This window comes from Accipiter gentilis, chromosome 9 (assembly GCF_929443795.1).
Source record: "Accipiter gentilis chromosome 9, bAccGen1.1, whole genome shotgun sequence".
Classification (NCBI taxonomy): Eukaryota; Metazoa; Chordata; class Aves; order Accipitriformes; family Accipitridae; genus Astur; species Astur gentilis.
The window spans coordinates 44,454,340-44,481,282 of NC_064888.1; the positions used below are offsets into that span (position 1 = coordinate 44,454,340).

The 26,943-nt window shown below is 40.5% G+C and overlaps 1 protein-coding gene across 3 annotated transcripts; it reads left to right on the forward strand.

Annotated features, from left to right (window-relative positions):
• On the forward strand, positions 1 to 25,649 carry TCTN3 (tectonic family member 3). Of its 3 annotated transcripts, none has more exons than XM_049811364.1 (13): positions 1 to 470; positions 1,147 to 1,268; positions 14,879 to 15,009; positions 16,106 to 16,214; positions 16,285 to 16,403; positions 17,519 to 17,554; positions 17,967 to 18,041; positions 18,143 to 18,268; positions 19,275 to 19,370; positions 19,644 to 19,741; positions 20,360 to 20,525; positions 21,275 to 21,412; positions 24,825 to 25,649. In XM_049811364.1, the coding sequence occupies exons 1-13, from the start codon at positions 13 to 15 to the stop codon at positions 25,044 to 25,046; spliced, it is 1,896 nt and encodes a 631-aa protein (XP_049667321.1). In that variant the 5' UTR covers positions 1 to 12; the 3' UTR covers positions 25,047 to 25,649. The 3 variants fall into 3 exon arrangements, with proteins under 3 accessions (XP_049667321.1, XP_049667322.1, XP_049667323.1); XM_049811365.1 differs by lacking the exon at positions 1 to 470 and adding an exon at positions 509 to 657; XM_049811366.1 differs by lacking the exons at positions 1 to 470; positions 1,147 to 1,268; positions 14,879 to 15,009 and having other exon boundaries at positions 16,105 to 16,214; positions 16,298 to 16,403.
• Positions 25,650 to 26,943: the final 1,294 nt, after the last annotated feature.

Genomic DNA, 26,943 nt, shown 5'->3' on the forward strand with positions numbered 1-26,943 from the left:
CGCCGGCCGCGCATGCGTCTGGCTCCCGCGGTCGGCCGGAGGGGCGGTGCGCCGCGTCTCTTAGCGACGAGCTACGCCATGTGCGGGGCCCGGGGGCTGCTGCTGGCCCTGCTGCTGGCGCGGCTGGCCGCGTGGAGCCCCGGCACCCCGCCTGGAGCCGCCGCCGAGATCGCCGCGGGGACCGCGCGTCGGGCTGCTCCCCGAAGCGAGGAAGCGGCCTTGCGCCGACCCCTCGCCGTCCCGGCCGGCGCCCGGGTCGCGGCCGGCGCCCGGGCCGCCGCTGCCGCCGCCGGCGGGCTCCGCCGCGGTCGCGCCGCCCCGCCGCTCCGCCGCCGCGCCCCGCGGGCAGCCCGCGCCGCGCGCCGCCGCGCCCCCGCCGGCGGCTTCCCCGCCCGGCGCTCGCCGCCCGGCGCCTGCGGCCTGCGCGACCCCGGAGCCGCCGGCTCGTCGCGCCTCTCGGTCGGCAGCAGGTGGGCAAGGGACGGCCTTTCTCCGCTGCTGGCGCCGCCCGGGGGGACCGGGCAGCCGGCTGGGGCGGCAGTTCAGCCCCGCTGGTTTGGCTGCCGTGTTTACCAGGCCTCTCGGACACGGGGGACGGCTTACTTCTGAGCTGAGGGCTTGGAAAGGCTCCCCGTGGCCAGCGCTTTCGTGGCCTAGGTAAAGCCGGGCCTGGTTCCCCTGTGGTGAGGCTACCGGCGGCGGGAGCCAGGAAGTCTTATCTTAGGGAAAAAGGACTTTAATATACAATTGGGAGACAGTAAGGCAATTATAGGCAGCGAGATGCTGTCTGTGAGGAAGGCGGCTTCAGCTGTTTGGAGAGTATGGCATGTGGGTGAACCCTGGTTATCCAGACTGCAGTTGCGAGGAGCTGTAACACACAGACACTGAATTTCTTTACCACTTCTTGTTCCAGGGAATTTCAGAGCGATTGCTAAATATAAAAATAGAGAGTATCCGCAGAGTTACTACAACGACCAGAGAGGCTTTCTGTAATTGATTATCAATGCAAATTGTACAATAATTCGTGTAAGCTGGTGAAAAGTAAAGCTGTGTTCTGTTGCTGGTATTTAGTAATGTAGAATATGAAATTATGCAATAATAGCCTCTTTAACGGTTTGCTGGGGGTTGGGGGACTTGTCTTTGCAGGTCTGTGAATCAAGTGTGTGTGGAAAAATCACTCATGTTCAGAAGTAACACCCCTTATCCTACTTATACCATTGCTGTCCCTGATGGACATGATCTGCTCTTCTGTGTGCAGCTGGATGATGGTAAGTAACCTTTCTTTCTACACATTTAATTCTTAGGTTGCCTCTGCTTATGGAATCTTTTTTTAAACTTACATGTTATAATTGTTACCGAATATTTGGGCTCTTTTAGTTCCAGAGAGAGCATAGTGAATCACGGTCCGATCACCAAAGACAAACAAAAAAAAAAGATTATTGCACTAAGTTTAAGGGTAAGGTCTCTGGCTAAACATAAATCAGCCTTAAGCAATTGCTTCTGTATCTCGGATGCCTGCCTTAGTTTGCTACACTTAGAGCAGCAAATAAGGGTTGATGTTTGAAATATACCACTATTATCCCTTTCAGAAAGTGATTTCTTACCATATTTTGGATTCTTTATTTCATATTTTCATACTTCTCTGCTGGAAATGATTTTTCTCTGATAATCATAGACTATGCCATTAACACTTTTTTTCTCTTTCTGCTTTCCATGTTGTACTTCATTTGACTGATTTGACGTCCAACTCCCTGGCATTCATTGCAGTTCACTAGGGTCTCACATGTGAACACTTACTGTTTTCTCATTTGAGTCTTTTGCCTGGGAGTTTTGTCCCACATTACCATCTACTTGAGGCTCAGGAGGCTGTCTGGTCCAACAACTAGTCAAAACAGGCTTAGCTTCCTATTACCTAGTCCTGCTTTCAGCTCTTTACAGATGTTGCCTGAATGTTTTGCATACAGGGAAGAGCAAAGAAACAATGAGAGCCTCACAGTACATAGTATGATAGGAGGTAATGCTAGAACTTCACCCATTCCAATTTGCAGTAGGTCTTAGAGTAAACATGAATTTTGATGAGGGTTTAACCACAGCTGAAAGTGCCATCAGGCTCCTGGGTATTCCAGCCTGTAACTTGGAACTAGCTAAATTTTATCCTTTTCCCACACTACTCATAGCATTTATTATAAAAATAGGTTTAGAAGGATTCTGAATTTGTAATCTCGTGCAAAGGAAGGATCGTCTGTGTCCAGATTGATGGCACCAGATTTTTCTGGCCATTTACTATTTGGGCCCCATATATGTCAACATGATTAGGCCTACTGAACAAGCCCTAGACATTTGATGGCACGTGTACATTGGGTGTAGCACACCTGGGAACAACAGGATTCACTGCTCACATGGCCCTTGCCTTTTCTGTGCTTTTTGTTGGAAGAACATCTGGGGAAGACTTTATTTGGGATCACCTGAAGGATGATAAAGTTTTATGGTAGAAACAGCCTTCTCCCCTTTGGCCTTCCCCAAGGAAATAGAGAAATGTGTATGTTCTCATCAACTGATTGTGAAAGAAGCCTTTCCAGGATGAATGGTGACATGAGCTACCACTGCTAGAAATATAATCAAGCCTGCTCCAGAGGGCCTCCTGGAAAGGGGCAAGTGGGAACAGGCTTTGAACCTAGTGAATTATTGTGGCCAGTAACAAAGAGTTTGTGATGCACAAGCTGACTTCACCCCATTGAAACTATTGCTAGCAGCTACCAGGGTAGTGTTCAAGTTTTACTAATAATTCTTTATGATACTTCTAAAAGATGCAGGGTTTTTTCTTCCTGTGCTTGTCACTAATGGCTCTTTCCGTGACTGCCCTCATTCTTTCTTGACTGCAGTACTCTATTTCAGCTGTCTTTCCTGAAGTGTAAAGCATCCTTTGCTTCACCCAGTCATCTTTCTTGCCTATTTGTCTGATGATTGTCATCCTTCAATTGATTTATTTTTCTACTTTTTTATACTGTTGTTCTCCACATCTGATAGCTGTTCAAAACTCTGGTATGCCTCTAACCTCGATAGCTCATCACACCCAATCTTCTCAACAGCTCATCATACCCAATCTTCTCTTTCTTTTGTGCCCTCTGTGGCCCTTTCTTCCTTTTTTCCCAGTACTGTCTTGTGCTAAGGGTGGAGTTTCACATATGTCTAAAACTGATTTTGGACTGTATTGATACTAAACGGAGCAGCGTGACTACATTAGGTGACCACATCCCTAACAGTTCCTTTTGTCTAATGATCACATAGCTGACTGAGTCAGGCAGTCTTGCTGATCCAACTGACAGTTCATTATGAGGAAGAGATCAGTTCTCAGGGACAATTGGAAATACTGTGTATTTTCAAAATACTTAAAGTACTTTTAAAAGCATTCTTGTTTCACATAGTTGCTCCTCAAGATTCCGGCAAAGGCTAAAGAAAAAGTTGTTGTTAGGAGAATATTGCTGCTATTTCTGCTTCTAAATCAGTGGAGGAACTAGTATGAGTGCATTTTAAAGTTACAAGAATCATTATCCACGAGCCTGACTCCTGTTTTGTTTTGTTTTAAAGTTTGTCTGGTTTCAGACAAATTAAATTGTCTGAAATTCTTTTTTGCATTTTTCTACAAGATTAAATAGCCTTTAGTAGCTGGTGGGCTTTCTTGAACAAACTACACTATGAACAAATTATATATGTCTTTTCTCTGAAAACTTAAGCAGTTTGGATATCTTAAGTTTTGCTGCAGAAGGCCTTTTCTTCCAGTTTTTAGGTATATTTTACATTATGTAATACTGTTAATCTGCAATAGCAAGTATTCAGCTTTGATAATAGAAGAGTACATAAAGAACTACATTCCAAAGAAGAGAAATGTTTGTGAGTAGCACAACTACCAATGTTTTCTTTTTTAAGTCTGGTGATTATACCCTCAAGTGAATAATAAGAAAGCTGCTCTGTGCACCTATTTTTGTGAACCTTGTAGGAGCTTAATAGTCCTTTGGCCTTTATCTCCTTAAAAGATTTAGTTGACTGCTTGACTAATGCTGTGTTCAGATATAAAAAAGCTTTTATTTCTGCTTGCTCCTCTGTACATCTGAGGATCTGCTCTGCCCTCGAACAGCAGAATTACATTGAGAGCTTAAGTTCGTTTGGGTTTGGTTGTGTTTTTTTTTTCTCTCCCCCCAAACCTACAAGACTACCTAAATTCTGTATTACTGTAATCGAGGATACTGCCACTCACTCCTGTTGTTGGTATGATCTGTAGTCCTTGTGTTGCCGAAAAACTCGGAATAAAGAACTTATCAACACCAATTTAGTGTAGATAAGCAGACACTTCTTTATTGACGGCCGGGTGCGCGGGTGAGTCCTCTCACGAACCACGCACCCCGAACACCAAAATCATACACCTTATATTAAACTTATTCATTCATATTCATTAGATTTCCAAAAAATGTTATACATATTCATTAAATTTCTGGGAAGTTATTAGCATATGTTAATGTCCTTTACACATGCGCATTGAAGGTCTCTGGTGGTCTTCTATAGCCCTCTGGTGGTCTTCCACAGTCTTCCTCACTTTGTCCGATAGTTGACCTCTTAGGTGATTCTGCGCAGTACAACTTTCGCCATCATATATTTGATTACATAAAATACATTCAATGTTAATTCCCAAATTTAACCTTTTCAATGATTGGTCCTCAATCACGTCACTTTATTAATATTCTTATACTAAGACACTCATTGGCTGATTTCACCTGGTTCCACTACCTGTAATGTTGACCAAAGTGGGGTTTCATGTAACAGAACTAAGGTCCATAACGATCTCTCTCTCGGTCTCCTAAAACAAAACACTACAAAGCTAACAAATCAGTCAAAGTTTCTATGGTTAACTAATTTTAAACAATACTTATTCTTTTATTATGGTGCACAACACATCTTGTATGTTCCTAAATTTCTTATGACTATACTGTTGTTATAATCTACTCAAAATCACCTTAAATCTCAAACTTGTTTAAATAAAATATATATATTTTATTACTTGTTATCTAAATCCTAAATGTTCCTACTAAATGATTTTGGCCAATTCCTCCGGCCTTGGTACAGGGTTATACAGAGGATTTCACAGCAGCTGTTGGTTGTTGGTTAAATATATGAAATGCCATAAAAATATATAATTCTATATTCCTATTAAAATTAAATATGATTAATTCTAATAATAACAAATCAATAATAAATCAGTAACATTTCCCCTAAATCAGTAACATTTCCCCCCTTTGAAAGTGTTGAAAATTATTTCAATACTTTCACATTATCTACATAACATTTCTCTACTAGTACTTAACAAATCGTTATTTGTTTCAGCATATTGTGGTGGTGGACTGTACTCTGGTAGAACAATTGGAACTTCTCTCATGATCATGCGATTGACTGCAATTCTGTTTGTAAGTTGTCTCTTTAGACAACCATACGTCAGCATGATCATCATAAAAATAATTAACAACAGAAACAGAGTTTTAATTATAGATTTTAACCAAGAACTCAGATTCCATCCTAACCCGCTAAAGATTTTTCCCAGCCAATCTTCTGACATATCCTCTCGAATGGCCTCGGTTTCTTTCTCAACTTTGCTCAATAGCTCCAGATCATGTTCTACGTCTTGAGTAACATTAGGAATATGAATACAACAATGGTCTAATCTATCCTTAAGGTATCCACACACTCCATGTTCTTTAAGTAAAAGTAGGTCTAGGGCCATTCTATTTTGAAGAGTCATCCTGGAAGTTGCCTGCAGTTGGATATTTAATTCCTTAAACCCTTTCTTCGTAATGTTCGCCAATTTTTCTACCTGACCTGTTAGATGATAAAGCCATTCTCTATTTCTGTATGAAGCTATGGGGTTCAAAAGAGATTCAAGAGCCCAGCCAATTTTTACTCCTGTTGATGGTTCATTCCATATATCGTCACCTGTTTCAGACCTCTTAGTCCGTTTTAACCTTAAATTCTCCAAAGGCCCTTTGAATGGTGATTTCTTCCAAATCGGACACAATGTTGGCATGCCTAAGCTAATTTGCTTTACTGTACCATCCAGTGATAATTGAGTTGTCCAGGTTCCATCACTTAATGCCCAAACTAAATGTCCTGGACTCTGAATGGTAATTTTTCTACAACTAAAAAAGGTTCCCCTTTTAGGTAGGAATGTTTCAGTTAGTTTGAGATCATTTTTAAGTCCTCTACACAAGCAGCCATATTTCAAGGCCGCAGCCAAAGGGGGAATTCTTTCTATTGCTGGGTCTGTAGTACTACAATCATAAACCTTTTCACATTTCCACCAAGATACCATTTTCTCTTTTATCCGCAGTGAACTCGTTCTGTCATTTATAGATGGCCAGGCTGTAACAACTAATCCATCCCAAGTAATACACCAAGAAGTTTTGGCCATATACTGAAATTGAAACATTATGGCCATAGACCATATCGAATCCCAGCTAACTGGGTTTCCTGGGATGGTCTGATTAGTCTCATTACATTTCCATTCCATAATACTCCGACTTTCGTTAGTTTTGACTTGTACATCATACGAGCACCATCCCATAGGACTACCCATAGCAAACATATCTCCTAAAGGGGAGGCCGGGGTGAATTGATGATTCAATAATTTCAGACAATCTACTTCCCTGCCCATCCATTTCCATTGTTTTCTGATAACCTTTACCTGCTCAAACCATTGTGTCACTGGCACTTGTTTACAGTGAGTGGTTTCGTTTTTGTGTTCCAGGATGGTTAAATTCATGGTTAAAATTCCCCAAGGGATAGTTTCCCCTACTGCTCTTGGTATTGGTAAACAAGCAGTAATCTGAGTAACATTTTGTAAATGGGCAAATCCTTTAATCAATCCTAACATCAAATTTTCCTCAACCGATTTTTCTGGAATGCCAATCAATTGCTCTGTTTCTATTTGTCTCTTGTTCCTATTCATCAGTTCCGTCCAGGTTTCCACCAACACCATCTGCCAAACTACTATAAATAGAACAATCACAAACCGATATAAAAAATTAGACATGTTTTAGAGTCAGTTTCAAAGTCTTCGGGTTACGGCTGATGATCTTCCATGTAGCAGGTGCTTTCTTCACTCGAGTGTAGTGTATCCAAGCCTCTGATTCGGCAATCTTAATCGCCGTGAAGGTGGTTAACAGTACCTGGAAAGGTCCTTTCCAACGTCCTTGCAAGGGTTCAGAAGCCCACGTTTTCACGTAGACATAATCTCCTGGTTGGAAGTCATGGACCGGAGCTTCCAAGGATAATGGTCTATTCCACACTACAATCCTCCGAATCACGGCCAAAGTTTTTCCTAGGGAAAGCAAATAGTTATACACATCTTGTTTTCCTTTTACATGCATATTTGGGTTTGGTTCCGGGGACTCATAAGGTTTCCCATACAACAATTCATAAGGACTGACTGAGGTTCCACTCTTTGGTTGTACCCTGATTCTTAATAATGCCAATGGAAGTGCTTGAGGCCATTTTAAATTAGTCTCCTGACAAATTTTACTTATTTGCCTTTTTAGAGTTTGATTCATCCTCTCCACTTTCCCACTGGATTGCGGTCTCCATGGGGTATGCAGATCCCATGCTATACCCAGAATTTTACTAACATTTTGAATTACCTCTGCAACAAAGTGTGGACCTCTGTCAGAAGAAATTCCTATTGGAACTCCAAACCTTGGAATTATTTCTCGTAGTAACCACTTTACTACTTCCTTTGTTTGTGTGGAACGACAGGGAAGAGCTTCTGGCCATCCTGTAAAAGTATCAACCCCCACCAGAATGTACCGATATCCATTCTGCCTGGGTAATTCTGAAAAATCTACTTGCCAGTAATCTCCAGGCTCTGTACCAGATTTTATTCGACCCATTTGTACCTTTTTCCTGACCACTGGATTATTTCTCAAACATACTTCACATTTTGCAGTTATCATTTTTACCATTCCTAACATTTTAAGCGATACTACTTGTTTTTGTAAGGAGGATGCTAAGGCTTCTGCTCCCCAGTGACATTCCTGATGTTTCGTTTGAATTATTTCTCTCATCAGAACGGGTGGAAGTACCACCTGTCCTGTAGGTGTTACCCACCATCCGGCTTGATTTTTCTTAGCATTTAATAATTGGCCTAACTTGTCATCCTCTTCTGAATATCTTGGTTCCTCCCTGGGAAGAGTTACTGTTTTGGAGGGAATTAGTGCCATTTGCCATGCTCGTTCCTTGGCTACCTTTCTTGCTGCTCTATCAGCAAAATTATTTCCAGTAATTTCCTTTGTGTTTCCAATTTGGTGTGCTTTACAGTGCATGATTGCTACCTGCTCTGGTTTTTGAACTGCCTGTAATAATTTTAAAATTTCACCTTGATGTTTAATATTTGATCCCTGAGAGGACAACAATCCTCTTTCTTTCCACAGTGCCCCATGGACATGTACCACCCCAAAGGCATACTTTGAGTCTGTCCAAATGTTCACTTTTTTGTTTTCGCTTAATTCCAAAGCTCGAATCAAAGCAATAAGTTCCGCTTTTTGAGCTGAAGTATTACTTGCCAATGCTTTTGCTTCTATAACCGTGGTATCTGTTGTTACCGCATATCCAGCGTATCGGATTCCTTGTTCCATGAAGCTGCTACCATCAGTATACAACTCCCAGTCCGGTTGCTCCAGTGGTACATCTTTCAAATCTTCACGACTGGAATAAACATATTCAATAGCAGCCAAGCAATCATGTTCCAATTGTCCTTCTTCCTGTATAGAACTTAAAAACACTGCCGGATTTACCAGGTTAGTCGTTTTCAAAATTACATCATCCTGTTGAGTTAGTATTACCTGGTATTTCATCATCCTGCTCGGAGATAACCAATATCCCCCCTTTTGTTCCAAAACAGTTTTCACCATATGTGGGACATAGACTATTATAGTTTTTCCCATCGTCAATTTCCGAGCTTCTTGTATAAGCATTACTGTTGCAGCCACCGCTCGAAGGCAATTTGGCCATCCTTTACTCACTGTGTCCAATTGTTTGGAGAAGTATCCAACCGGTCGCTTCCAGCTTCCCATCTTCTGAGTTAACACACCAAGTGCCAAGCGTTGTCTTTCATGGACGAACAACTGAAAATCCTTGGTTAAATCAGGAAGGCCTAAAGCAGGTGCAGACATTAAAGCACGTTTTAACTCCATAAAGGCCCTCTGCTGTTTTGGACCCCACACAAAGGAAGAGTTCTTTAGGGCTTCATACAACGGTTTAGCTATTAAACCGTAGTTCATAATCCAGAGACGACACCACCCGGCCATTCCCAGAAATGCTCTGAGTTCGTGGATGTTTTTCGGCTCAGGTATGCTACAAACAGTCTCTTTGCGATCTTTTCCCAATTGTCGCTGCCCTTTTGAGATCTCAAAGCCCAGATATATCACAGTCTGCCGTGCTATTTGAGCTTTCTTCCTGGATACCTTGTACCCATTTAGTCCCAGAAAGTTTAAGAGATCAATGGTTACCTGTATGCAGGTAAATCTTTCCTCCGTAGCAATCAGGATGTCATCCACATATTGTAAAAGTAGGTGTTCAGGCCTTGGTTTGTCCTGTTTCCAAATTTCAAGCTCTTTTGCTAGTTGGTTCCCAAAAATTGTCGGGCTATTTTTAAATCCTTGGGGTAATCTTGTCCACGTTAACTGCATCTTTCGCCCTGTCTGTGGATTCTCCCATTCAAAAGCAAACAGCTTTCTGCTTTCTTTTTCCAAAGGTATACAAAAGAAAGCATCTTTCAAATCAAGCACTGTAAACCACTGATGAGTCTCCTTTAACGCTGTTAGCAACGTATAAGGATTTGCTACCACAGGATATATATCCTTGACTATCTGATTCACTGCTCTCAAATCTTGCACCAACCTATATCCACCTGAGGGTTTTTTGACTGGTAAAATAGGAGTATTATATTCCGATTCACATTCCTCCAAGATTTTGTACTCTATAAATTTATCAATCAATTTCTTCAGTTCCTGTCTAACTTCTGGCTTAATTGGATATTGTTTAATTTTTACTGTTCCTGCATCTTCCTTTAAATCTATTTTTACAGGTGCTGCCAATTTTGATTTACCAGGTATATCTGTTTCCCACACTGTAGGAATTACTGCGAATTCCACCTCTGGTGGAATTTCCTGTTCTTCCACTTTCTCTTGTATCATCAGGATTTCTCCGGTTTTTGACTCAGGTATTTTCAAAAAGAGTTCTCCTTCCTCAAACACAATTTGTGCATTTAACTTGGATAACAAATCCCTTCCTAATAAGGGTATCGGGCATTCTGGTACATACAAAAATTCATGTGTAATTATTTTATTTCCAAACTTCAAATCCAAGGGTTGCAAGAATGGTCTGTTTTCCTCTTTCCCTGTTGCTCCCACTATGTTCGCTGTTTTTGTTCCAATTTTTCCTTTACAAGTATTTAATACAGAAAATGTCGCTCCTGTATCCACTAAAAATTTAACTTCTTTTTCTCCCAGCTTAATTATAACCAGAGGCTCAGCTGGGTTCCCCTCCGGTCCCCTTCATTCATCCAAAACCATCATTCTGGCTACCTCCTTTTGAATATTTTGTCCCGAACACTGCTCATTTCTGGGACAATCTCTTTTCCAATGTCCTTCCTCCCTACACAAAGCACACTGATTGACTCCTAAGGGGGTGTTAAAATTTCGGTTACTAAAATTCCTAAATCCTTCTCGTCCACTGATACCTCGCCCTTTTCCTCTACCTCGTCCTCTGTCTGCTGTACCTGTCATTACTGCCAATAATCTATTTTCTCTGATTCTCCTTTCCTCCTTTTCCCTGTTATTATATACTTTCCATGCTGCCTCCAGCATTTTATTCAAACTCCTTGAATCCTCTCCCTCCAGTTTCTGAAGTTTTTTTCTTATGTCTGGTGCCGATTGTCCCATGAAAATCAAAGCCAGCTGTATCTGGGCTGACTCTGTATCTATCTTTAAATCAGTATATTTCCTGGCAGCTTCTTTCAGTCTCTCCAAAAACGCTGATGGAGACTCGTTTTTATCTTGTCTCACCTCATATATTTTAGACCAATTCAAAGATTTAGGCATAGCATGTTTAATTCCATATAAAATCCATTTCTGATACCGTCCCAACTTTTCTCTATGTTCCTCCTTATTTGGATCCCACTGCGGATCCCCAGACGGAAAATTCTGCTCTATTGTTCCACCTGTTATTCCACTTACTACAGCCACTTCTGCCTGTGCTTTGCCAGTCTTTAGTACCATCTGTTTTTCTGTATCATCCAACAAATTATCCAAGATCACCTGTAAATCACTCCAATCCGGATTTTGCGTTCTGATTATAGTATCCACCACTCTACCTACCCTCTCAGGATCTTCCCTATATACTCCAGCTGCCTGCTTCCAAGCCATCAAATCCGTGACCGAAAAGGGCACTTTTACATACACCGGCCCGTCATTCCCAACCCCCTGACGCAAGGGAGCTATTGCCTGTGCCTGCTGTCGAGTCCTCCGAGAAATGGGGGTATGAATTACAACTTCAGATGGTCCTTCCCCCAGATCTTCTATTCCACTGCTTTCTGCTTCCATCCGTTCCCTATGCCCTTGATTCCAATTCCTTCCCCTCCTAGGAGGGGATATATCCAACTCCGGCCCTTCATCCTCCCTGGGGACAATTTTCTCCTTTACACACTCTTTTCCAGTACCACACGCCAAACAACATTTCTTCTCTTTCCTATTGTCAGATGTTATAGCCATCACCAAATTGTCTCTACTAGTTAACTTACATTCTTCCTGCCAATCCCGTCTCTGTCTTAAATAAAAGAATAAATCCACATATGGCATTTCATCTTGTTTCCCTTCCCTTTTACAAAACAACATTAATTGCAAGATAGTGTTATAATTCAGTGTTCCATTCATAGGCCACCTTTCCTGATCTTCTAATATATACGAAGGCCACCAATTATTACAATATTCAACCATTTGATTTTTCCGCAAATCATCCTGAAAATCTTTCCAGTGTGCTAATAAACATCCTAACGGAGAGTTTTTCGGTATCTTTGCATCAGTAGACAAATTTCCCATACTCCTACTTTTGAATATTCTGGCCAATGCCATTATGTTAATGCCCAATACTAGATAACTATTATATATCAAATATCAAATATCAATATTCAATTTTTAAATGTCCGATACCAAACCAATATCAAATGTCAGATATCAAATAAATATTGATGACAATTGTTGCCAGGTAATGGAGTCCACCTACTCGACTAGGGCACGGACAAAGCCGACTTCCCTAGGCAAGAGTCATAACCAATATCCCCTGGCAAGTTATATATCAAATACCATACAAAATATATAATTACTCAAACCCACACTTCATTCTTCCATACCCCACACTCAGTTCGTGCACGTCTTACACTTACAACACTCACACCCACACCTTTTCACAAAAATATACGTATATTCTTAAAGATTCCTTAAAAATTGGGACTCAAACCCAAAACTCCAAAATGCTTTTGAAGCTGGGACTGGCTTTTGAAGCTGGGACTCTAACCCAGAATCCTCAAAAGTTGTGGGACTCTAACCCACTCCAAAATGCTTTTGAAGCTGGGACTCTAACCCAGAATCCTCAAAAGTTGTGGGACTCTAACCCACTCCAAAATGCTTTTGAAGCTGGGACTCTAACCCAGAATCCTCAAAAGTTGTGGGACTCTAACCCACTCCAAAATGCTTTTGAAGCTGGGACTCTAACCCAGAATCCTCAAAAGTTGTGGGACTCTAACCCACTCCCAAATTGTCCAACCCAGCAATAGCTTTCGCTTATGTCTTACGGGCAGACGCCTAGGCTTCCACTTCCTTCAGGATCCTTCAGTCCAACCCTGCGCAGCTTTCGCCGCGTCTGACAGGCAGACGATACGGTGGGACTCTAACCCACCGGTGGGACTCTAACCCACTTTAGTGGGACTCTAACCCACTATCCTTAATATAAAAAGAAAAGAAGTGTCTTACCAAAATCCAGGGGACGTCGCAAAGAGCCTTATGGATCGGGGATCGATGGGTATCCCCGAGAAATCCTCGGTGCCGGCTGGAACCGATCAGGTCCCCGACTCCTCCGGTCTCTCTCAGCGAGGTCCCACCTGGGTCGCCAGAAACTGTTGCCGAAAAACTCGGAATAAAGAACTTATCAACACCAATTTAGTGTAGATAAGCAGACACTTCTTTATTGACGGCCGGGTGCGCGGGTGAGTCCTCTCACGAACCACGCACCCCGAACACCAAAATCATACACCTTATATTAAACTTATTCATTCATATTCATTAGATTTCCAAAAAATGTTATACATATTCATTAAATTTCTGGGAAGTTATTAGCATATGTTAATGTCCTTTACACATGCGCATTGAAGGTCTCTGGTGGTCTTCTATAGCCCTCTGGTGGTCTTCCACAGTCTTCCTCACTTTGTCCGATAGTTGACCTCTTAGGTGATTCTGCGCAGTACAACTTTCGCCATCATATATTTGATTACATAAAATACATTCAATGTTAATTCCCAAATTTAACCTTTTCAATGATTGGTCCTCAATCACGTCACTTTATTAATATTCTTATACTAAGACACTCATTGGCTGATTTCACCTGGTTCCACTACCTGTAATGTTGACCAAAGTGGGGTTTCATGTAACAGAACTAAGGTCCATAACGATCTCTCTCTCGGTCTCCTAAAACAAAACACTACAAAGCTAACAAATCAGTCAAAGTTTCTATGGTTAACTAATTTTAAACAATACTTATTCTTTTATTATGGTGCACAACACATCTTGTATGTTCCTAAATTTCTTATGACTATACTGTTGTTATAATCTACTCAAAATCACCTTAAATCTCAAACTTGTTTAAATAAAATATATATATTTTATTACTTGTTATCTAAATCCTAAATGTTCCTACTAAATGATTTTGGCCAATTCCTCCGGCCTTGGTACAGGGTTATACAGAGGATTTCACAGCAGCTGTTGGTTGTTGGTTAAATATATGAAATGCCATAAAAATATATAATTCTATATTCCTATTAAAATTAAATATGATTAATTCTAATAATAACAAATCAATAATAAATCAGTAACATTTCCCCTAAATCAGTAACACTTGAACCTTGTAAGATGTTTTATTTGGATGTATTAAAAAGTTTATTGTTTGAACAAGTCCATTAGGATGATTTTACATAGTATGTCCGTAATAATTTGCTATTTTATGACATAGTGTTTTAGCAGTAATAATTTAATACATTATAACATTGTAACCATACTGAATACCACTGGGTCAGGAAGGCATCACTGTGGGATACCAATAGAAAGCCTGGGGGTTTTTTAGGATGCCTATTCTCTAGTCATACTTATTTTGAGTTTTACCAACCTGAAGTATTTTGAATCCATTTAATATTGCTTTTAGTGAACTCGCGTATTGGTAGTGTTTTGTCATTAAAGTGTCATGTGTGTCTAATTTGAGCATCTTACAGAAATTAGACCACATATTAAGATAGTTGTCTTACGCAGTTTTCATACTTTTTGGAAAATCACATTTGTGTATTAACACCTTTTTCCCATGAAACAGTACAAACTAGTACTAATGATATCCTGTTCATAGCTCATATTAGCCTGCTAGCAGTGTTACTATGGATTAATTAATATAAAGCGCTATCTAACTTAAAATTACTGAAGGTGTTCCTTTTAAAAATATTGGCACGATATTTACTTTTTCTTAGCTCTGTCTTTTCTAGTAATTTGTTACTGGCAGATTTTTTTTTTCTTTTTTCAACCTTTAGCAAAGCTGAACTATTTCCAACAGCCACAGGATATCAAAGAATCTGATTTTTCTAAGTTCTTAGAGAAGTATGGCAGACACTCTTTCTTAGCACCGTCAGAAGTCCAGCCATCATTCTCTGCCTTTTACCGGGTGAGTTGAAAGATACCCTTTTATTAAAGCTGTCTTTAATGAGATATAATGAAAACAGATTGAAAGATTCTTATTTTTCTACCCATAAATCCATATTATCTCTCAGTTCTTTTCATTCCTTATTGTGTAAAAAGTTTCTGATTAGTTTTCTTATATTTACAAGTTTGGACAATCCTTTACACAAAACTGGGGGTACACTAAGGAGAGGTATAAATTTGCCTCTGTTCCCTGATGATGATGTTGCCGAAATCTGGAATAAAACTTCTTAATAGCAATGAGAAGTTAAGAAGCAGGCACTCCTTTATTACAGCACTGGGCACACAGGGGATCACTCCACCTAGTGTGTGCACCTGTCTGGTTTAATCATGCAGGTTAAATACACACCTGTTATACATATTCACTAAATTTCTGGGAAATGTCATACATAATCATCAACTGTCTGATAAATCATTAGCATATGTAAATGTCCCTTTATGCAGGTGCGGTGAAGTTTCTGGTGGTCTTCAGAAGCCCTCTGGTGGTCTTCCATAGTCTTCCTCACTTTGTCTGATAGTTGACCTCTCTTAAGTGATTCTGCACAGTACGATTTTCGCCATCATGTATTAGATTACATAAAAAGTACATTCAATGTTAATTCTTAAATTTAACATTTCTAGTGATTGGCCCTCAGTCACACCACCTTATCAATATTCTTATACTAAAACATTCATTGGTTAATCTTACTTAATTCCACTAACTGGAATCTTGATCAAAGTGGGGTTTCTAAGCAACAGAACTAAGGTCCATAACGATCTCTTTTAGTTTCTTAGGACAAAACACTACAAACTAACAAATCGGTCAAAGTTTCTATGGTTAACTAATTTTAGACAATACTTATTCTTTTATGATTGTATACAGCACATTTTGTATGTTCCTAAGTTTCCATGACTATATTGTGAGCTTCAAACTCCTATGTTCTACAATCTTTACCCTTTTAATCAAACCCAGCTTATATAAAATTCAACTTTTATCAAAATATTTGTAACAATGTCATCAACTTGCGCTTGGCCTTAGTATTCCACAGTCACTTTGTGATTTCTCCAAATTGTCTTTTCAGGCTGGTGATCCAATCCTAATCTACTTTGATTCATCATCTGTACTGAGCACGCTTAGACAGCCAGTAAAAATGGGAGCCAGTGGACTTTGTGTTGATGGAAATCCTGCTGGTTAGTAAAGGGGTAAGAACTTCTTAGGGTGGTTTGCTTCTCTTTTATCTGTTGTCATGTCTTAACTCAGGCTTCCTGGACAGTAAAAGTACAAGCTGTACTCGGATTTTTGCCAACTTGAGCAAGAGCTGCATTACTGACCCTGCCCTAGATGCTGCCTCCTACTACCGTGACTTCACTGTGCTAAAGGTGCATGTCATATTTCTTCCTTTTGCTCAACAACTTATTTGCTTGACTTTCCATTGCCTTTCATTGCAACTGCAGCTAACTGGAAAACTAAAAGGTCATCTGGTATGTCATCTCTGATCTCCCAATTGTTAAGGCCTTCTTGCTGGAAATCCTGTTAAAAATGTCATGATTGGTGATAATCCCTCAATTCAAACCACTTTTCAATAAACTTCAGTTATTAGCAAATTCTTAATGCATTTAACAGGTACTTCATAGTTTTAATGGTTTAACCAGAACTGTCTTGCATTTTAAACAGGCTGTTTATCTAAGTATTTCTATCTGTTCCATCAACTTGATCAACCAAGCAATGCATGTTCTTAGTAAAGAATGAGGATTTGTTTTACACAATATGTTATCTCTAAAATCATACTGAAGGCCAGTTATCAATATTAGCTTTGTTTACATTCATAGTTTGAATTCCATATCAGTTTCTCCATTATTTATCCTGACCATAATTTCAAAATAAATAAATGATTTATTGTTCTGGGTTCATCATGCTGGTCTTACTGAATGTTAACATGAAAATATCTTCTCTTGCCTTATAAAGTTTCTCTGGCCTTCCAAGACAAAACAGCAGTGCAAATATTAGCACCTTGTTAAGGCTAATGACTCAATTTACCCTTATGTTAGAAATCTAAATCTTACCTAACTGTAGTAGAGTGTCTTCTATTGATCAAATTTAACTCATGTTTTCAGGTCTTTCTTTGTCACTGTGGTCAAAATTTAATATTTCCTTAAATGGAAGCTGAAGTAATTACTTGATTCCAGAAGTGGGAGCTACAGGAATGGATCAAAGATGCTGATATTTTAAAGTATCTGCATTCTGCAGGTCATGAGCAGGGCCAAGAACAAAATTTGTCTTCCAGTGTTCTAAAAATGCTTTCTGTGGTTTATGTGTGTGATTGCTAGATCATGAATTGATGGCAAGTTTTACACATCTGGAATAAACAAAGTAATTTTTGTCAATATAATATGTATGCTCTCTTTAGTGATGGTTTCATGACTTTAGGCACTTGCAAACCCAGAAAATAAGTTGGTTTTTTGGTTTTGTATGTTGATTTGTTTGTTTTCCCCAGGTCCCAATTAATGACAACATTGTGCAGTCCATGAAGGTCAGTCTCTATTGCCAGTGAAAATAATTTCTGCTTCTGAAATAAAACATACCTGGAATCTTAGGCATTCATAGTAATGTCTGTGGGTTGGGAACTTGGGAGAATGGGAATGTTCCGTGTCTGAAACAAGATTTTTTTTTTGGACAAAATTGTGACATTATAGAAAAAAAAAAACAGGGCTGTAAGGAAAGGTGTACTTTTAAATGAATGGGCATAGATAGGCCTGGAGCCAGGGAGAGACTTGTTTTCTTAGGAAAAAAAATTGGGGCCTCTGGAGCAGGGTGATGTGTCCACAGATCACAGCTGCAGCAGGAAGGTAAATCTGACTTGGACGGAAAAGCAGTGGAAAAGAGTAAGAAAGGCATGCTCCTTTTAAACAATTGCTAATTGTTAATATGCTTACTGTCTCCAGGTAAAGGTCACTGCAGTCGCACCACCCGGAGCTCCCCACATGAAAGACAGCACATGTAACAATGTTGTTTCAGAGGTATCTGAATCTTCTCTCCTTTGGGCAGCTCAACACTAGCTTAAAGTCATTGCCCTATTACCTCACTCTGACTTTGATTCTTCTCTGAATTGGACTTTCAGGTGATCTATGAGATAGAATTCAGTGGCACACATGGGATTCAGAGTGTTTCTGTCCGCTTCAAAGTGAGCAACATCTCTGAGAACTCGGGATCCTCTCTGCAGCAGCACTTCAGTTTGCACTTCTGGGTCAGTGCCCCCATCTTCCCTGGGCTCCTACCAAGTTTGTAGTCTGTAGTTTGTGACCCAGTTTTGTACAGATGAGATGTGAAAAGATTAGAGCAATGTCACTGTGGTATGGTAGTACCAGAACCCTAGGATACAGCTGGTAGAAGAAGGAGAGGACACTGCTCTGGTCTCAAATAAACCATGTTAGTAGAAAAACTCAGGCTCAGTGCAAGCATGCAGTCTTGCACATCACGAGTTTGAAAGGTCTGATTATTTTTATCTGACTATTTTTTTACTGTTGTTTTGATTTTGTTTGGATTTTTCTTTGGGGGGGGGGGGGGGGGGGGAGAAAGGCAGAGGATGACATCGGTGTCATCAGCATGGCCTTCTGAAGGAAAGGGTTGGAGCTGGTGCTATATCTGAGGTGTTTGGTGTTTGTGAACAAAGTTGCTAAATTTATTCCAGGTACTTATTTTAACTTTGCCCATGCAGTGGGGAAAAAAAGTTACTTTGGGGGGCTTGGAAATCTGGGAAATATTGATGTGTGTTGAAGTTCCTATAAACCCTGTTCCATAGAGGCAATGTAAAGTGGGATAAGTGGTGACCTCAGGGGTTGCTAAGTGCAGCGCAACCTTGCTGAAGTTACCCCCAGAGGCTCTCCCCATAAAACAATTTAGAAGTGGAATCTGCCACTCAGAGTTGGGGTCAAGGCAGGGTTTGTTCTGCAGATCATCTGTAGAATTGCCCAGACTGGTATGTTCACTTCCTTAGAGACAAATGCTGAGCAATAGGAATTCATTGTCTCAAGAACTGTCCTGGTAGTATCCACGTTTCAGGGTGCTGACATTTAGTTTTTTACCTCCTGGACTGCAGATGAACTTGCCGGGTTAGAAAGACGATGTTGAAACAAATAATGGAGGTTTTAGTAGTGCATAATATTCAGTCATTCAAAAAATGGGTTACATTTGGATCTCATTGGTGCTAATGTTTTCCTCTTCCTTTCCTTCTTCCCTTTGCCTTTTTGTAGACCAGGACTCTTTCTCATATGTTGCCTAGAAGTGGAAACCCTGGCTATATCACTGGAGCACCACTGTTGATTGCAAACAGTGGTGCCACGCAGCATGTATCCTTTTTCTGCTATCAAGTTTTATTTGTCACTGGGTTTATTGACTTCTGGTATTCTACTGTCTGGACTTTTGAGATTCTACCTTTACCTGTGAGGGCATACCTCGGTATTATGTTGCAGCCATCAGCAGGCCTTTTGGTCACGACTAAATTCTAGTCCTGTGATAGGAATAAGGAGGAATGTGCGGTGAGAGGACTGTTAAATACAAGTTGGGTGTCCTATATTGTCTGTTTATGCTTTTGTTTGGCTTCTTGACATGCAGTCTGACAGATGAGCATTTTACGGAGCGAAGGTGATGGAAGTTGCTCACAGTTCATCAGACACACAGTACAATTTGGAAGAAATATGAGGACAGACTGCAAGCTCAGGTAATAAGACACTCTGCAGTCATCCTTCCTGATGCATTTGGAAGGTGTGAACTCGCTTAGCACATTTTTCCATAGTCTCTCATGTACTGCTCTGGAGCCTAGGTCCTTCCCTGAGGTCACTCAATGGGTCTCTACAGATCTTTCATATATTCCTAAGAGGACTCGAATGTCAGAGAGATGGTGTACCTCTAGAACAATCTGAACATTGTGAAGGTCTTCTGGGACATTTTGAGGCTGTAGTCTGCCAGCATGTCTTGGGCAAGTGTAGAGTTTGTATTTGAGGAGTGAATTATAATGGAACCTTAAAAAGTGATTGTTTTGATGATTTGGGTCATTCTTTTGTTGGTGACAGGGCAGGTATAGGATCACTGATGTGATAAGATGGCTAAAGAGCTGTCAGTTTTCCTTATCATGCTTTACCCTGCCATGTTCTTCTTGTCCCTTCTCATTGCAGAGACAATGGAAACTGCATCCATTTAATACCAATACTTCTGTCATGATTCTGTTCACTCATTACAAGAGTGGAAAAAGTACTCATTACGAAGGAAGGATGTTGATAGCATTTTTTTTCTGTCCTGGAAATAATTTTGTCAAAGCTGTTATTTTTCTCATTTCCAGCCTATCCCCAATACCGGAAGAAAGTAACTGTAGTTACATCCAGCAGAAGTTATACAAGGCTTTTCAGGGGATGAACAGAGCAGGGGACCTTGCTATAACTGGTAGTGCTCATTCAACCCAGGCAGAAGAGTGGACGACCATTCTGATTCAGAAGTGCAGTGTGCAGGTAATATGAACGCAAAAGCATCAGCTGTGAATATTTTTCCTTTCATATCTTTGTATTGCCCTGGGGAAGCGTGGGCATGGAAAAAAAAGAACCAGCCTATTTATCTGGGCTTATTTTCTTTGTGTGATGACCCACTGACTCTCAAGGGTCTTCATGCCTGTAAGCAGCCATTCTTATTATGGTTCATATTATTAGGATACTTACTAAACAAAAAAACCCCAACCCTGACAGATTTAATCTCTTGGATCTTGTTTCTGCTATTTAAATGGGCAAAAATAGTTTTATGCTGAATCCGGTGTTGCATTACTAGTTTCCTGATAGCCTTCTAGAAATAATACTACCTGGTTACTTCCTATTAACTGTTTTTATAATTATCATCCTTTCTGATTTTCCAGTTTCTAGGGATATTTATATATTATCTAATAAGGGTAAAAGTTTGCGATCCAAGTACTTACGGAGGAGGGAAATTCTATTTTAATAATTATTAATCTGTCAGGAGATGGCCTAATAGAATCCAAAATCTAAGTGGTAGAGCTGAGACAAATTCTGTTTGGAAATGAGATGACAGTGAGATGGATATAGCTCTAAAATGGGCAGCTGATCTGACCAGAAGTTATGGGGTTAGTGCTGAAGTGACTGATTCAGGTTCTGTGACCTATGCTATCCAAAATACTAGACTTTGACCATCACGGTCCTTTTTCACCTTTAAAATACTATATGAAGATGTTTGGGGTATATTTTATTTTCAGGCTGTGAATTGCACTTCCTGTTGCATGGTTCCTGTGACCCTGGAGATACAGATATTGTGGATGAAGGTGGGCCTCCTGTCCAACCCACAAGCTCAAATACTGGGTGCACGGTACTTTTATCAGTGTCACCCCCTGAAGGTATGGAATTTATAACTCCTCCCTCACACACAGAGGTAATTAAGTGGGATTCACAGGTTATATAAGAACCAACGAATCAAATGGTCTTGATATTACTGAGTTGAGATTTACTGAACTTTAGCAGTGGTCTGGCTGCAATGGCAAGAGTTTGTATTTACAGCTTTGCAGAGGAAGGTGGTTTTATGATCTTATCAGTACTGTCCTCAATCAGTTGTACAACTGGAAAGGGTACCTTCTTTCCAAACCCAAACCACCTTCTGCCACTTAAGGACTCAAACTTTAAACTTTTAATTATGCTTGGTATAAAGTTGTAGTTACAAACATTCAATAACTACATGTTTATCTAGTCTCTTAAAGTCTTGATATGGATTCTGAGTTGATTTATATTTCATAGACTCCATAGCATGCTGATAGTCTGCGAGAAGATATTTCTACTCTTCTAGGGGTTCTGAAACCACCAACAAGTAGCTGAGGAAGAGGCTAATGCTGATGGCAGCAGATTTGAAGAACTAGGGAGAAAGGTTGTAAGCCGGAAGGCAGGTTTCTAAGAGAAGATTACGTGATGGAAACATTCAGGGTCAGGTTGGACGGCGCTCTGAGCAACCTGATCTAGTTGAAGATGCCCCTGCTCGTTGTAGGGGTGTTGGACTGGACGACCTTTAAAGGTCCTTTCCAACCCAAACCATTCTGTGATTCTATGATGTCAGCCTGAAGGTGGAGCTAACAGCTCTGCAAAGGAGAATGAGTAGTCTTTTTCAAGCATATGTCAGTGGATCCCATTTTGGTGCGAGGCTGGATTCTTGGCATCACAGAGTCCTTTGGGCAGCACATGTATTTCAAGGCTTATACTTCTCTGCAAGGGCTTTAGGGGGAGCAGCTGACACCTGCCCATGGCATTCTCATGGCAGTGAGGTATGACATGGCAAGTGTCTGTCTGATCTGTTACTATTCTTTGAACTTCAGACTCAGTCTAAATGAGATTTTACATCACTTGTTTGGATTTGTCTCATGGTACCTTGTCGTCTTCCCTTCTTGCAACATATGTGAACAGCACGTGATAGGAAATTGTTCACCTTGTAAAACGCATGTTGCCCTGAGGCAAACTGACACCCTAGCGCCATGAAGGTATCTTCTAAATCTGAGCTGTTACATGACTCCATTAATAAAACTCCTGTCTGAGGAGGAAGACTTGCATTCCTAGTAAAAGTGCAGGGTGCATATCTCTCCGTAAGGATTAGCTAGTCAAGAACTATGAGATTCAGATTTCTTCTGCTTGAGCAACTGATGCTAGTTACTTTAGAGCTGTAAGGTATTTTGCAAAACAAGTTATAAGAAAGCAAGTTTCTGGCAGCAAGAAAAAAAACACACCATTAAAATTAGTACTGACTTCATCAGTGGCAATCCACAAATTAGGGTTGTTAGTAAAGACATTTTAGCAAAGGTACCATACCCAGCAGTTAAGAATTGCAGCCGTTTGTAAGCATACCGGTGAGATCACCAACGTGTGCTGTATATTGCTTTTCTTTTACATTATGTCGCTTCCCAGTTTTAGCCTACAGATTCTTTATCCAAGAACTATGCCTTCTTTAGAGAAAACCTTTTCCTTTAGACCACACTGTGTCACTGGACAGTTGCCTTAGTGACTGACCAGAAAACACAACCCAGGAAAGACATCCCACTTTCTACACCCATCCACAATATCTGGTCATGGTTGTATTTGGACTTCCCAAAAATACAAAACAGTTTTAAATGATGTAGAGCTATTCGGGAGCATGCTGGAAGTTGCTTGTGGCTGCCTTCTGCCAGCTGTTGGGGAGGGGTTGTGTATGGGGTTTTTTCCCCACTGATCTCTCTGACTTTAAGGCAGATTTTGAAGGTCCAGACACAAAGTCAAAATCATTTTGAGGCTTCCTGTTGACTAAGACAATTGTGCCTGTTGTGTGTTTACTCATTGATAGGAGAACTTACATCCATCAGGACTGAAGGGGAAATTCTAACTGTAACTGCTCAGCAGTGGTAATTTGTGACTGAGGAATGATCTGGCACAGAGGGCAACAAGGCCCAGCTGCAAGAAGGTGTTAAACTGCCTGGAAGCAGGAATGCCAGAGATATACTCCTTGCAAGGGAGTGAAGTTTCCCTTGATGATAAGAAACAGCCTCAGCATTGTCTTGTAGCCATCCTGGAATGGGAATGCTCTGGGGCCACTTTTGGGCAGCAAAGGTGGGCTGGGGGATGGCCCCGCAGCTGGGCTGAGGTGCCCCATGCTGACGGTCTTCAGATTGGTGCTGGTGCACACATACCTAAGGAATCTCCTCATGAAGCATCTTTACAGACTCCATGTAGAACCATGTGTTGTGGTAGGACTCTGGCCAATGCATTGTTTATTACATTTTTCTTTTATATTTAAGCACAAAAGTGTTTTTAATTTGCCTCTAGAAATACCACAAAAATTCCCCAACAGGAGTCTCAGTATTTTTCTCTTAAGAGTCATGAATTCTGTCTTGGAGCTTTTTTGAATGCTTTCTGCACAACTTTGCTCTAAAGGCAATCTTCCAAATTGGGAAGTGAATGAGGTGGTGATTTCACAGATGAGTTTAAACCAGTGCAAACACAGAAGGTATGCTGCCAGTAGATTCCCTCTCTTGAGGTTAGCATGAAGAGCTGGGAAGCCAGGGCAGGGAGTGAGGTTGCTCTTTTGACAGCAGCACGGTCTTAAATCAGCCCAAGCTAGCCATGAAACTCCACATAGCTCCAGGAGTGAGTGTATTAGTTGTCTTACAGCATTCTGTTGAAACAGAAAGGAACTGAAGCCTTCGAAGTTCAGTCTCCTGTTCCATCTTTACCAACTGGCCTACCAGTCTGTCTCCTTTCTGAAACAATAGCCTAAAATGTGAGAAATAAATTCAGTATTGTATTGGGTCCCTGCTTTATTTTATTGATATTTTATTGAAAGGATCAAATATTTTGGCAGTCCTTTCTATTTCTGGCAGCAATCACCTGTTCAAAGGGCCAGGTGGTCTTATCTTACATAAAATATCTAATCTTAGAAAAAATAAAGCTAGCTTTGCTTCTGTTCTTATTACCAACTAGCTGATATGTCTTTCCGCTGAATAGAAGGCTTACTTGGGCAGAGCTTGAGTCACTCCTTCCATTCTGGAGATCTGTAACATATGATACACAGTAGCTACTGATCTTTCCTGAGACCTGTGCCCTCAATTTACCTGCTGAGTATCAATGTTAGGGAAGAGGAGTTACTCCACTAAAAAATATATCTGGAACACTGAACTCCTACCATCCTAAAGACATCTTGCTTGCCAGTCATCTACAGTGGGTCTCCATTAGCAGATTGAGGAGGGATGTATCTTTTGTATTAAGCTTGCTAAACTCTTCATGCTTTCCTTCTTTTTACAGCTACTAAGCACAAGCAGGGTACCTTTGACAACTGTCGTTACCTTCACTGACATGACGGAATGGCCAGAGCCTCCACGAGGCCAGCCCCAAATGCACTGGAAACTCCCATTTGACATCTTTTTCCCATTCAAGGTGGCACTGAATTTGGAAAGAAGTTATAGAGGTGATCTAGCTGGCTATTTTTTGTTGATTCTAATAATGTCTAGTATTCTCTGCTTTTGAAAAGTCACATAGATGGGGCCTGTATTTAAAGTTCAGTAAGTGAATTGATACATTCAGAAAGTGATCCAGACCATAGACTTTTCTCCTTAGGTTCTTAATACGGTGCCTATGATACCTGTGTGCCTTCTGTTTGTGGATTAAGCCACATGACTAGCTTCTGTCCTGTGTCCTCTCATGCCCCTATTCTGTGTATGCACCATCTGTGAACCCCACTGCAGTGAAACTCTTGAGAGATGGAGGGATCAAGAGACGTTGCATTAATGAGGAACAAGGAGGAGGACGTTAAAATGACCGTTCCATGTTCCCAGAAACCAAGAGTGCTTTGTAAACATAGGAGTATGGAGAGAGGCTCAAATCCAAGGATTTTGGAGCTGCATTCAGTCATCTTCCTGTTGGAGAAGCACCTGATTTTTCTACATTAAACTAACTGAAGATCTAAAATACAGAAGTCCTCCCAGGTGACCTGAATTATTATTTTATGAGTAGACATGTCTGCCAGTCACCTTTCACCTGCCCTTGTTACTTGACAACCATACCTCTGTGACAGTTTTTGACTCTTATTTTTCTATGTCTTTTCAAATACAGATGTTCAATTGAAATTTTCATGTTTTAGTGACTGCTTACATTAGCAATAGTGTTACACAAAGCAAAGTAATTGTAAATGTCCCATCCTCTAAAATATAATTGAATTTTAGTTGTCATGACAGCTTCCTTCCTGATTTTTTTTTCTTGAAGAAACAGGCCCAAATGTGGTTTTTCCTAGATAAGAAACATTCTCCTGTGGCTCCAGATAGGAACTGGACCGATAATGATAGCCACTGAAATTCTAGGTGGCACATCAGAGTAAGTTGTGAACAGTCCTAAAGAAAAAAAATATTTTAGGAAGAATTTGTAGATGTATTATGAGACTGAAGCTTACTGCACTCCCTTACCTCTGGCTCAGTCTCTGGGACCAGAATGTAAGTTTATTGGTTTTGGAGGTGATCTTCTGATTATCTAGTCTGCCCCACTGCATCACACAGGCTAAGGAAACCTGCTCAGTCATTCCATGAAGTTGTTGGGTGACTGTAATGCTTTTTTAGCAAAGGACTTCTTATTTATCTTAAATTCTTCAGATGATGGAAAAATCTGCCCCATCTAATGTCAAATACTCCAGTGGAATCAATAATGGACAAGAAAATGACAGAAATCTGGCCTACCTGTAGGTTAAATACATTTAACAAAATGTATTTGTTGATTTTGTACATATACGGTGTATAGCAACTTTGTTGCTCTTCCTCATTACAAACTTAAAACAGAAGACTGAAAGAATAAACTGAAAAATTTGCAATTAGTCAAGATATCAAAGGAGGTAACCCAAATAAAACAAAACCATGACCCATCCAAAACATGCAGATTATGACATAACTTCACATATTTAACTTTCTGATTGTTTGCATGGTTTATTGGAAAGAATGCTGTGCAAGTATCTGCTGCTTCCATGGCTTCTGATTCTGGGGCAGCCCATGAAAGCCAGTCTGAACACGCGTGCATTCTAGTATTACATATGGTTGATGGTACCATTACAGCAACAAGCTTTGATTTCAGATAGACGTGACTTATCAACTGTGCTTGTAATACCTTTGCAAAGCTTTTAGCGAAACACATTTGTAGTGTATGTCACATGTCCTCTCATGCTCCTAATTTGTGGAATCCAGGAAATTTAATTTAGAGGTGACAGTAACTGAATTGAACAAAGGGTTAGCTGGAGAAACTTGCCAGACATCACCTTGCCAAGTGTGTCAGGACATGGCTTGAATGAAAAGGATCTGGCATCTCTGTTTTCCACATCATTGAGATAATTCAATTAGGTAAATACAGAGATTATTTTTATTCTATGAGCTGCAAATCCATGGAA